The sequence below is a fragment of the Dipodomys spectabilis genome, unplaced genomic scaffold (assembly GCF_019054845.1).
Source record: "Dipodomys spectabilis isolate Male_0828 unplaced genomic scaffold, ASM1905484v1 ptg000210l, whole genome shotgun sequence".
Classification (NCBI taxonomy): domain Eukaryota; kingdom Metazoa; phylum Chordata; class Mammalia; order Rodentia; family Heteromyidae; genus Dipodomys; species Dipodomys spectabilis.
In genome coordinates, this window is record NW_024870887.1 from 1,501,375 (window position 1) to 1,514,280 (window position 12,906).

Genomic DNA, 12,906 nt, shown 5'->3' on the forward strand with positions numbered 1-12,906 from the left:
GTTGATAGTCATTATACTAGAGAGTGAAGCTGTAAAACTCTTCCATTGGTTACATGCTTCTTTCCTATGAGAGAAAAAAATAAAAGGCTTTATAGGAACTTATAGGATTATGGTAAGTCAGCCTAAGCAGAAAAGTTTTTGAGACCTTACTCTCCCATTAAAAAAGCTGGGCATTGCCAAGGTGCCAGTGGCTCACGCCTGTAATCTTAGCTACTCAGAAGTCTGAGATCTGATGATCATGTTTGAAGCCAGCCCAGGTAGAAAAGTACATGAGACTCTTTTTCACCAATAAATTACTTAGAAAATTCCAGAAGTGGCACTGTGGCTCAAGTGGTAGAATTCTAGCCTTGAGCATAAGAGGCTCAGGGATAACACCCAGGCCTGAGTTCAAGCCCCAGAACTGACAAATAAATAAATAAGTAAAGCTGGACATGCTGGTTTGTGCCTGTTATCCTAGCTGTTCAAGAAATATTAATAAAAGATGGTCCAAGTATGAGAACCCAATTTCGGGAAAAGAAGGGTTGGGCATGTGGCTTAAGTGGTAGAGCACCTGTCTAGCAAGCACAAGGCCCTGATTTCAAACCATAGTACTGAAAAAAAATCAATTTTTAAACCCATTGCTTGAAAATGTTTTTAAAGTAATAACAGGTATCATTTATTGAACCAGTATATATGCCAGGAACTCTGAAAAGCATTTTATGTGTATCATCTTTTTTTAATCCTCACAAAAGCGTAGGAGGTAATTAATGTCATTACCCCAATTTTACAGATCACAAAATTGAAGAGAAGCATCTAGAGGTCAAGTTGCTGTTGAATTTTCTAGGGTGAAATGGCATATCTGCTATAGATGGTAATAAAAAAGATTTAGTAAGTTGGGCACCAGTGGCTCATAACTGTAATCCTAGCTACTCAGGAGGCTGAGATCTGAGGATGGAAGCCAACCTAAGCAGGAAAGTCTGTGGGACTCTTATCTCCAATTAACCACCAGAAAACCAGAAATGGCATTTTGGCTCAAAGTGGTAAACCATTGCTAGTCTTGAGCAGTAAAACTCAGGGACAGCACTCAGGTCCTGAGTTCAAGCCCTACAACTGACAGAAGATTTAGTAAATAAAGCCTTCTTTCAATTATGGTAGATTTTTTTTGTCATTCCCATTTTTTTCTTTCAATTTTGGTTTTGTTTGAGCATGTCTGTTGCTATTGTCTCTATGTAAATATTGGCTGCTGCTATTTGTTGTTGTTTTTCATGGAAGGGATTCAGTACTGGGGTTTGAACTTTACTTGTTTCGTTTGCTTCCTTGGCTGGCTCTCTACCAATTGAGCCATGCCTTCAGCCCCACTCTTTTGCTGGTTATTTTGGAATGATGGGGTCTCATGGACTTTTTTACCCAAGCTGGCTATAAACCACAATCCTCTAGATCCTAAGTAGATTCCTAAGTAGCTAGGATTACAGGCATGAGCCATCAGTGCCTAGAGTGGCTGCTTTATTTTGTGGGGTTTTTTCCCTCCTTAGTCTCAAACTCTAGTCACTTTGTAGATGACCTTATCATTTATTATATATGGCTTCTTGTTCCAACTTCTGTCTTGAGTGTGGTGCTTTTCTTTAACTCTACAGTATTTTTAATAAAAAGCATTTTCATATTAAACAGAGCAAAACATATATGGATTATAGGTGTTTCAGCACATACCTGTAATCTCTGCACTCAGAAGAAACAGGGAGATCAAGAGTTCTAGACTAGCCTGAGTTAAATACTGAGACCCTTTCTCTAAAAACATATTTAGGAGTTTTCACAAAGTAAATACAAATACTTAGGTTGAAATTTATACCCTTAGATTTAAACAGATGATGCTCTACATACTTAATAAATCTTGTAGTGGTTGGGTTCTGAAAGGTAAAATCACCTGTCCTCAACATATCAGGTTGCAAGATGTATGTTCCTCATTTGAGTCATGTCTCGCTTTCATTGCCTTGGTGTGAAATTTGTCATAATATCTTGCTAATATGTTCTTGCTGTGAAAGTTGTAAGGTATAATTTTAACTAAATAAAATGAGAATAATTCCCCAAATGTGAAAGATAAAGACAGAATATATGATTGTGGTATGTTTTGATGGTATTTGAACTCAGAGCTTTGGATTTGCTAGACAGGTGTTCTACCACTTGAGTCACAACCTCAATCATTTTGCTTTAGTTCCTTTTGAACAGGCCACACAGTCTTGGGTCATGATTCTCATATTTATACTTACCTCATAGCTGATGACAGGTACATGCCTACATACCCAGCCCTGTTTTTTGTGCTGGCACTGGGACTTGAACTCAGGGCCTCATGTTCTCCTTTAACATTTTTGTTTACGGCTGGCAGTCTACAACTTGAGCCACACCTCTGGCACTTTTTTGCTTTTTATGTTTTTTGATAGGGTCTCACATTTCAAGGGCTGGCCTGAGACAGTAATGGTTGGTGGCTTGGATTTTAAGTGCACCCCGTATCTGGCTTATTGATTGAAATCAGGGTCTCACTGTTCTTTTTTTCTTCTTTTTTTTGGTGGGGTGGGGATACAGGTTGTCCTTAAACCTGTATCCTCCCAATATACCCAGTAGGTAAGATTACACACTGTTGCATCTGGTCTTCATTTGCAAGCTTTTTAACAACTGATCTTTCCTTCTTCTGACCTCTTTTTTTCCCTCTCACTTTTATATGCAAGCAAAGGGTTTTAATTCTGTTTATAAAACAGAGACCAGTTTGTGACCACTTTATCCTAAATGTTGTGATAATAAAAAATTTCAAAGTAATGTGCTATATAAAGCACATGACCTAAGAACTTGGTTAAATAAACCAGATGTAAAATCTAGAATAAAAAAATGAACAATAATTATTCTCCATTTCAGTATATATGTATATATGCCTATAGTATATGTATAGTATATATATGTAATAGATATAATATATCATACATTAATACTGGTTATTCAGTAGACTGATATCTGAGAGTCATTGTTCAAAGCCAGCCCAGGTAGATAAATTTGAAACTCTTAATTAACCAGCAAAAATCTGAAAGTGAGGCATGATTCAAATAGTAGACCACCAGCCCTAGTGGAAAATACTAAACAAGAGCTCAAGCCTCAATACACTCCCTCCCCAGAAAAAAAAAGTGCTAGTTGTATGAACTATTATCCTTTTTTTTTGGGGGGGGGGTCCAGTCGTGGGTCCTGAACTCTGGGCCTGGGCGCTGTCCCTCAGCTCTTCAACTCAAGGCTAGCACTCTACCACTTGAGCCACAGCACCACTTCCGGCTTTTTTTCTTATGTGGTGCTGAGGAATCGAACCCAGGGCCTCGAGCATGCAAGGCAAGTGCTCTACCACTGAGCCACCTTCCCAGCCCGTTATCCTTTTTTTTCTTATTATGCTGCTCTAAGATTCTTCAAGCTTGATTTTATTACATTAATAAGAACTTGTAAGTAGAATTTTTCCTATTTTTAGGACAAAACTGTATACTATTTTTCTCTGTACTTTTGCTCTGATTATTGTTCTTTTTTTTTTGACAGTTATAGAGTTCTTTTTTTTATTCTCTGTTGTAGTAGGACATTCTATATATTTCTTTTTTTATTGTGAAAATACTGTACAGAGGGGTTACAATTACATGGGCAAGATAATGAGTACATTTCTTATCAAGCATTGTAGCCTCCTCTTTTGTTTCCCCTTCCCTATTGTTCTTTTTTTAAATTTTACTTTTGTACAGTGCTTTTTTCTTTGTGATGAAGACTATCATAGTCTAATCAAGGATGGAGAAATTATCAGATTTCTCATTACAGCTATTGAGCTCTTGCACAGTCTGCCATACTTAATTAGTAATAAAGTTTTGAAAATTCAGATTTCGATTCAGATTTTCATTCAAAGCAGTTGTTTCTAACATACATTAATGCCAAATGCAGCTAGTACATTTACTGTTGGCTTCTTTGATATATACGAATCACTTCCTATTTGAAAATACTCAATGTATATAAAGCATCAGGCAAACACATCCATTATAACATTCATTTACTTTTATGGTTCTTGTTTGTTTTGGTTATTTTTGCAGTTCTGGGATTGAACCCTTGGTGTAAACTTGCTAGGCAAGTTCTTTAACATTTGAGCCATATACCACTTGGTATATTTTAGCCCTTCACTTTGTATATTTTAGCCATAATTATTTTCTGCATCTTGGTATTTTGTAGTGCTGTTTTAGGTATGAATTTTAAATTTGTTTTTATAATTTTTTGGATTTTTTTGTTTGCAGTTTGGTTATTTTTTCAGCCTTGATGTTTGAATCCAGGGCCTCACAGAGCCATGCCCCTCCCTAGATCTGCTTTAGTTTTTTTCAGATGTGGTCTTGTATTTTTGCCTAGAACTGGCATCAAACCAGGATCCTCTTACTGGTATCTCCCATGTTGCTGGTATACAGATATGAGTCACCACACTCAACTTGGCTTTATATTTTCAATAAAAATAAGGACTTCTCTAAATGGGTAAACATTAAATGGTCAGAGAAGAAAATCAACATGATGTACACATGCACTAACTAGATTTTTCTTTGTATAATAGCACTGAAAAGAGACGCAGGGAACAAGAAAATAAATATTTAGAAGAGCTAGCTGAATTACTGTCTGCCAACATCAGTGACATTGACAGCTTGAGTGTAAAACCAGACAAATGCAAAATTTTGAAGAAAACAGTCGATCAGATACAGCTAATGAAGAGAATGGAACAAGGTAAGAAGTCTGCTGTTTCTGTTGTTAAAAGATTCCTAATATGCCATTCTACTCTTATTGTTATGAAGCTGCATTGAATTATCATTTTATTACATAAATGTTTTTATTTAGATGGCACTTACTTTACCAAATTGGAGAGTCTACCCCCATCTCCTTTTTTTTGTCAGTTGTGGGGCTTGAACTCTGGGCCTGGGCACTGTCCCCAAGCTTGTCAGCTCAAGGCTAGTGCTCTACCACTGTGAGCCACAACACCACTTCTGGTTTTCTGGTGGTTAATTGGAGATAAGAGTCTCATAGGCTTTCCTTCATAGGCTGTTTTTGAACTGCGATCCTCAGATCTCAGCCTCCTGAGTAGCTATGATTACAGGTGTGAGCCCAGTGCTGGGCTGAGAGTCTTGTAACAAAGTAGCCAAGTTGGGGCTGGGAAGGTGGCTCAGTGGTAGAATGCTTGCCTTGCATGCCTGAAGCCCTGGGCTCAATTCCTCAGCACCACATAAGCAGAAAAAGCCGGAAGTGGTGCTATAGCTCAAGTGGTCGAGCACTAGCCTTAAGCTGAAGAGCTGAGGGATAGCGCCCAGGCTCAGAGTTCATGCCCATGACTGACAAAAAAAAACAAAGTAGCCAAGTCAACTTGACAGCTAGTTGTCTGGGGAAGTTAGGAAACCCAGTGACTTAGAGACTGAGGCAGGAGACACAGTTGTAGGGCCATCTGCAGTCTGGCACAGGTTGAAGGAAGATTTTTGAAGTTGATACTTACATTTAGTGGGAACCCCTCACCACTACACTCCTGGGCTGCCTACCAGAAACATTTGCAAAGCACTTAGAAGGAACTCTTCCACAACCTGGCCCACAAAATGCCACACGAAACTTCTACTGTGGCTGGTTTTACACTAAAACTTCTTAACATGAGGAAATTACCCATGGCAAGTAGGAACACAAATACCAAAAGGAGGAATAGACCTCAAAGAACTTTCAATTAAAAGTAATGGCAAACAGACTATACGTGAATATGCTTAAAACCATGTAAGTTGTATAATTTAAAGCTTTCAGAAGCTAGAAAGTAGTCTGGTGACAACCAACTTAGCAAACAAGAGAAACCAAGGCTACAGACACATAGTCTGGCCGCTGCCTGGCCCATGGCCATGAAGAAGTAGGATTCCTCCACAGAAGCTGGACAGTCTGAGAGGAAAGATATTCAGAGATGATCTTAAGTAAAAACATGGCTTCTTATGGGCATTTTAGTACATTTTTTTTTTCATTTGTTTTTGGTGTTTAAACACATTGCCTTGTGCTTTCTAGGTAGGTGTTCTGCCACTTGAGCCATGTCTGCAGCCCTTTTTTGCTTTACTTACTTTTTGGATAAAGTCTTAACATTTTTGACCAGGCTAAGCATCAGATTGTGATACTTCAGCCTACAAAGCTGGATCACCACTGTATACCACCACACCAAGCTTACAGGCTCAGACACAGGCCTCACTAACTTTTCTATCTAGGCTGGCCTCAAACTGCAATCCTCCCAGTCTTCACCTCCCAAGTAGCTTGGATTGCAGGTGTGTACCACCACACCAGGCCTTTAATACCTAGTAACTCACTTTATTATTATTTTATTTTGATGGGGGAGTGTGTTCTAGGATTTTAAACTCAGGGCCTGGACATTATCCTTGAGTTTTTGTTTTTGTTTTTTTTTTTTTGTTTAAGGATACCACTCTATCAGTTCAGCCACATCTCTATAACCAGCTATTTTGTTAGTTTAGTAGAGATAAGGGTCTCAGAGCTGGTGCACTGGTAGTTCATACCTGTAATCCTAGCTACTGTAGAGGCTGAGATCTGAGGATCATGGTTTGAAGCCATCCTGGGAGGAAAGTCTGTGAAACAGTTATCTCCAGTTAACCACCAGAAAACCAGAAGTAGAGCTGTGGCTCAAAGTAGTAGAGTGCTAGCCTTGAGTGAAAAAAGCTCAATGCCAGGACCTGAGTTCAAGCCCCACAACCAACCAAAAACAAAACAAAACAGAAAACAGTCTCACAAACTTTATTGCTCAATCTACTTTCACACCATGATCCTTAGATCATCCTCTGGCCACAGGTGCTGAGCTGTATCTCTTTTTTTTTTTTTTTGGTCAGTCATGGGATTTGAACTTGGGCCTGAGTGTTGTCCCTCAGCTCTTCAGCTCAAGGCTAGTGCTCTACACTTGAGCCACAGCACCACTTCTGGTTTTCTGGTGGTTTATTGGAGATAAAAGTCTCACAGACTTTCCTGCCTAGTCTGGCTTTGAACTGTGATCAGCCTCCTGAGTAGCTAGGGTTATAGGCATGAACCATTGGCGTCCAGCTTGTATCTCACTCTTCAGTGTGAACAAAACCCTAAGAATTTTTAGGTAGCCTATAATACAAAAGAAAACTGGCAAAGCAAACAAAAGGAGCTCAAGTGAAACCAACAATGCAGGAAACAGGAAAAACAACAACAACTTATCCCTGGCTCACTTCTCCATGTCTCCCAGCTGACAAAAAGGGAGGAAAAAAACAGGAAGTAATGCCTTCTTCCTATTACCAAGATCAAAAAAGTATACTTCATTTCTTTTTTTACATTGCTTAGCCAGACAGTATCAGATAATTTTAATTTTTCCTAAATACTGTACTTTTTCATGTGTAGTAACTTAATCTACATAAACTTCATAATTTTTGTTTTTTACAACTTGCTTCAAAAACAAAAATCTTCCTGTTTCAGTGACATAAATTTATGGCCTTTATGGAAATGAGCGTGTTTAGGAATATGTGATTTTTTTTTTTATTACAGAGAAATCAACAACTGATGATGATGTACAGAAATCAGATATCTCATCAAGCAGTCAAGGAGTAATAGAAAAGGAATCCTTAGGACCTCTTCTTCTGGAGGTAAGTATCCTCATTGGCCCCAAATTAAAAATCTTTGTTCTTGCCAATTTGGCTTTTTCTACATCCTCATTTATATCTTGTATTTCATTATTGTGTTAACAGCAGAATTTGCAATAACTTTTTTTTTTCCAGTCCTGGGGCTTGAACTCAGGGCCTGGGTACTATCCCAGAGCTTCTTTTTTTGCCCAAGGTTAGCACTGTACCACTAGAGCCACAGCACAACTTCTGGCTTTTCTGTTTATGTGGTACCGAACCCAGGACTTTACCATTAAGTCACATTCACAGTCTGCAAGAACTTTTTATAATTTTTTTTACTATATAAAACTTTGATAATTATTATTTCAGAATCAAATGTAAATAAATGAACATAAGTAATTTTTATAAGGTATTCAAAGTTGTCAGATGGAAAGCAATTCTACTCCATTGTCTTGTGTTTTTGCTTGTATTTTGGGGATGATTAGAGCATGCTGGGGGAAAAAATATCAGAATTATTAGCTAGCTCGTACTATGCTACATACTGCAGAATTTCACCTGTGGGTGAAAGGTACCTCACTTTATTGGAGTAGGTATTGTCCAGAAAGGTTCCTGAGTACTTTGAATTGTTTCTATAAGCTTCATGAGCGTGTTACTATCAGTTGGGTACCAGTGGTTCATGCCTAGTGACTCAGGAGGCTGAGATTACTGAGGATTACTGTTCAAAGCCAGCCTGGACATGAAAGACCATGAGACTCTTATATCCAGTTATCCAGCAAAAAAATCCTGAAGTAGAGCTGTAGATCAAGTGGCTGAGTGCTAGACTTAAGGAAAAAAGCTCTGAGACAGTGCCCAAACCCTAAGTTCAAGACCCAGGACCATCATTTAAAAAAAAAAGAAAAAGTGTTATTATCAAGTTTTGTGAAAGAAAGAATATTTAAACTTGAATTATTGCATAATTCCCATTTTTCGTTGGTCTTGGGGCTTGAACTCTGAGGCCTGGGCACTGTCCCTTAGCTCTTCAACTCAAGGGGAGCACTCTGTCACTTGAGCCACACTCCACTTCAGATTTTCTGATGGTTAATTGGAGTTAAGAGTTTCATGGACTTTCCTGCCACAGCTGGCTTTGAACCATGATCCTCAGATCTCAGCCACCTTAGTAGCTAGGATTACAGGCATGAACCACCGGTGCCCGGTGAATTTCTGCATCATTTTCACTGCTACCTTTCCTATTTAATCTTGACCACTTGTCTTCTGAATCCAGATGTTTTGTTTCCAAGCAGGCTTATCACCTTAGATGCTCAGTCACATACATGAATGTTCAAAAACACTTATTTTTGTGTGCATATGCACTTATCCCCCACAACATATGCTTTTCTATCTTAAGTCCAGTTTCACATATACTTGTGTGAATATATGTAAAATAAATCCCTTCCTTGTCCTTACTCAAGGTCCTGCTTTCTGGTGGTGTAACAAATTTGCATAGATAACTTTATTTTCTAATTTTTTTTGCACTCTGTCCTTTTACTATGGCTTCTCTGCCTAGTATTAACCATAATACTTTTCTCTACCTATCTGTAATGTAAGAGAAGTCTCACAATTTTAGTTCTTACTTTATGCTGCACCCAGAAATACAATGTATTTATAGTTAGATCACTTTACATTGTATCCTATGGAGATGACACCCAAATAATTCCTTGCTTTACCTTTTCCTGTATTACACTTCTATACTTGTAACAGGCTGCTTTCCTGTAGTGACATGTTTCTGTTATCCTAGCTTGGAGAGGATTGTGGTCCAGATTGGCCTGGGCAAAAACAAAACCTTATTTAAAAAATAATGATTTAAGCCGGGCACCGGTGGCTCATGCCTATAATCCTAGCTACTCAGGAGGCTGGGATCTGAGGATCACGGTTCAAAGCTAGCCTGGGCAGGAAAGTCCCTGGGACTCTTACCTGCAATAAACTGCCAGAAAACTGGAAGTAGCGCTGTGGCTCAAGTGGTAGAGCACTCGCCTTGAGATGAAGAGCTCAGGACAGCGCCTGATCAAAAAAAAAAAAAAAGATTTATCGCAGCATTTTTCACCATACCTAAGATAGGGAACCAACCCAGCCGTCCCTCAGTAGATGAATGGATCAATGTGATAGACAGACAGACAGACAGACACACACACACACACACACACACTAGAATTCTATGCCTCCATCAAAAAGAATGACACCGCCCCATTTGTTAATAAATGGAAAGACTTGAAAAAAATTCTATTAGGTGAAGTAAGACAGACCCCCCAAAACATAGGTCCCATGGTTTCCCTTATTTGCAATAAGTAGTATGTCTAGGATAATCTTATCAGACAAGTAGAAAAAATCAAAAGCTATGTACATATGACCATATAAGATGATGCTAAGGGAAATGAACCCCAAGATATGGACACAAGAGGTTTTTTCCTTTGTTGCTGTTGTTTTTATATATTGTACTATGTGATTTTTTTTCCTTTTGTGTGTTCTTCCCCCTATGGTACAACACCTATTGTCACTGTATTTGATTCTGGTGCTCTGCATCTTGTATATACCTTTTTCTAATTTGGGGAGGGGAAGGGAAATAACAAAATGCTAAAACAAGGGTACAGGTTGACCCATTGTAACAATGAGACATACAAGACACTATGTTGAAAAGGAACTTTACAACTTGGAGGGGAGAGTTAGTGAGGTGGGGAGGGAAGGGATGGTAGGGGATAAACAAAGGAGGATGTAACAATGCTCCATAGGAAATGTACTCATTACCTTACTCATGTAACTGTAGCCCCTTTGTACAGTATCTTTACAATAAAAAAAATAATGAAAGCATTAAGTGGCAGGTTACATTATAGCACTTGCTTGTTAAGTGCAAAGCCCAATACCACCCAAAAGAGAGAGGGTTGAGAGAGCATGCTAGATCACATGGTTCTTGGCTATAATCTTAACCATTCAGGAGACAGAGATCTAGAGGTTCTTGGTTCAAAGCTAGTCTAGGCAGATAAGTTTGTGAGATTCCATGTGTTTTTTCCTAGAACTTGCTTCAGTGACTCACTCACTCTTAGATGTTAGTATCATTTAAAGCTAGGCCCGTGCAAAGCCTCGGGCAATATGATCCCTGCTGAGAGATCAAGGTGGTTCTCTTAAAGGGTGGCATCCTAGGCAGATGAAAGAGCTCTCACATTGACTATGTTGTCTTTCAATCAGGTATTGTTATCTCTGTTTGCTTAAGCTAGCCTGGTACTAGTATTTAACTACCTCTATCTTCACTCCCAAGTGAGGACAGCAGGCATGAGCCTGCACTCAGTTTTAAATTCAAGTTATTTCAACATTTGGTTTAGCAATAATCTTACTCATTCATCCATTGACTCTTACAATGATTCTTTATCTTGGGTACTATAAATAATGCAATGAATATGGCATGACGATATCTGTTTCAAGGTACTGATTTCAATTCTTTCTCGTGTGTGTGTGTGTGTTTGTGTGTGTGTGTGTGTGTGTGTGTGTGTGTGTGTGTGTGTGTGTGTGTGTGTGTGTGTATCCAGGTATGGAATGCTGTGTCATCTGTTTCCATTTTGGCTATACCAGTGTGTATGATGCAATAAATGGAAAGATTCCAAACACATATGGTAACAGTCTAGAATTCTATTCTTCCTCAGGACTGATTCCAAAGTTTATGATTTGAGATCAATCAAGTTTGTATCTCTCTGGACTTCAAGATGTTTATATGTGTATCCAGCTTGATGCACATTTATTTTAATTTTGATTATATTATAATCAAAGTACAGTTTTGATTGTTATTTTGATTATAATATAGAGAGTCTGGTTTTTACTGTCACCCCTTGGGAGCACATTCATCTCCTCTTGGAGAAAGAGCCCTGGTTCCATCTCAGCACATAGTCTTATCTACTTTGCTGACATTTTTCCTGCCACACAGGACTGCTTTATGTCATGCACTCCAACGGCTCCATACTGTTATGCCTTGCACTGCCTTTGCCTACTGTGTCCTTCCCTAAGCCTCTTGCCCTCCTTCACTCTGCCTTTTCTAAGTCAGGACTGACTCTATGAGGAAGAAAACTTTCATTACCCCATCATCTCAAATTAGGCCCCTTATTTGTGCCCTCAGAGGATTTGTATATATTTCAATACTGCATTTTTCACTGGTTCTGTTTTACATCTTTCTCTCCCACTGTAACATAGCTTGCTTGAGGGCAGAAGTAGGTTCTACCACACATGGGTTAGAGATTTTTTTATGACTGAGTGAACAGTCACTTCATATCTGCAATCACAAAATTTACTTCGAATGAGGAAATGGTTAGATTGTGAAAGGATGAGTAAGACTGTTGAAGGGGGTGAAGTTGATCAAGATGCTTTATATTCATAAACTGCTTTGTTAAATGACAACTCCTTTGTATAACTACTTAAAGATAATTAAAATAAAAAGTGGGATTTTTGAGGAAAGCAAATGAAATAAAATACGAAAGAAGATTGACTCATTCATGCATACTAAAAACATTAATAATACAGTCTTTAAAACTCTTGACCTACCAAGCAATAACCACTCCTAACATCTTGACATATATTTTTGATCTTATTACTAGCGAAATGTATATGTTCACTTTATATTTATTTTTTAATCATCTAACCTCTTAATCCCTCTTTTGGTTTTGCAGGCTTTGGATGGATTTTTCTTTGTTGTGAACTGTGAAGGAAGAATTGTATTTGTGTCAGAGAATGTGACCAGCTACTTGGGTTACAATCAGGAAGAATTAATGAACACTAGTGTCTACAGCATACTGCATGTGGGAGATCATGCAGAATTTGTCAAGAATCTACTACCAAAATCACTAGGTAAAAAAACTCATTTTTAAAAAGAACACTAACTTTCTATAGCTAATATGTATGTGTATGTAGTTACAATATTTGTATTATTATACACAATATATTATACATAGTATTATAATTTATAGAAGTATAAATGTTATAAAAGAATATAAAATAATAACTATTTAAAATATTTAAGTGCTGTTTCAGCCTCGGATATATATGATAAGAAAGTGTTTGTCATTTGCTATATTTTGTCATGATGACATGTTGACAGAAGTGAGAGACAGCAATTAATTGCTTCACCACATAAAGCTTACATTAAAATGACCTTTGTTTTCAATTTTCATTATGTTCATGTAAAAGACATACTATATTCTTCTTACTTCCCTGCTCAAAGAAAAAAGAGAAGATGAGAGAGAAGGGGAGAAAGGAGCATCTTGCTTTGTTACACACCTGT

The 12,906-nt window shown here is 38.1% G+C and overlaps 1 protein-coding gene across 5 annotated transcripts in view; it reads left to right on the forward strand.

Annotated features, from left to right (window-relative positions):
- Ncoa1 (nuclear receptor coactivator 1) overlaps positions 1–12,906 on the forward strand; it is a 206,445-nt gene that overhangs the window by 124,070 nt on the left and 69,469 nt on the right. For all 5 annotated transcript variants that reach the window (XM_042696731.1, XM_042696727.1, XM_042696729.1 and 2 more), the window contains 3 exons: positions 4,577–4,743; positions 7,540–7,637; positions 12,296–12,473. In XM_042696731.1, the coding sequence (XP_042552665.1) occupies positions 4,577–4,743; positions 7,540–7,637; positions 12,296–12,473 (443 nt within the window). The remainder of the gene's footprint in view (positions 1–4,576; positions 4,744–7,539; positions 7,638–12,295; positions 12,474–12,906) is intronic.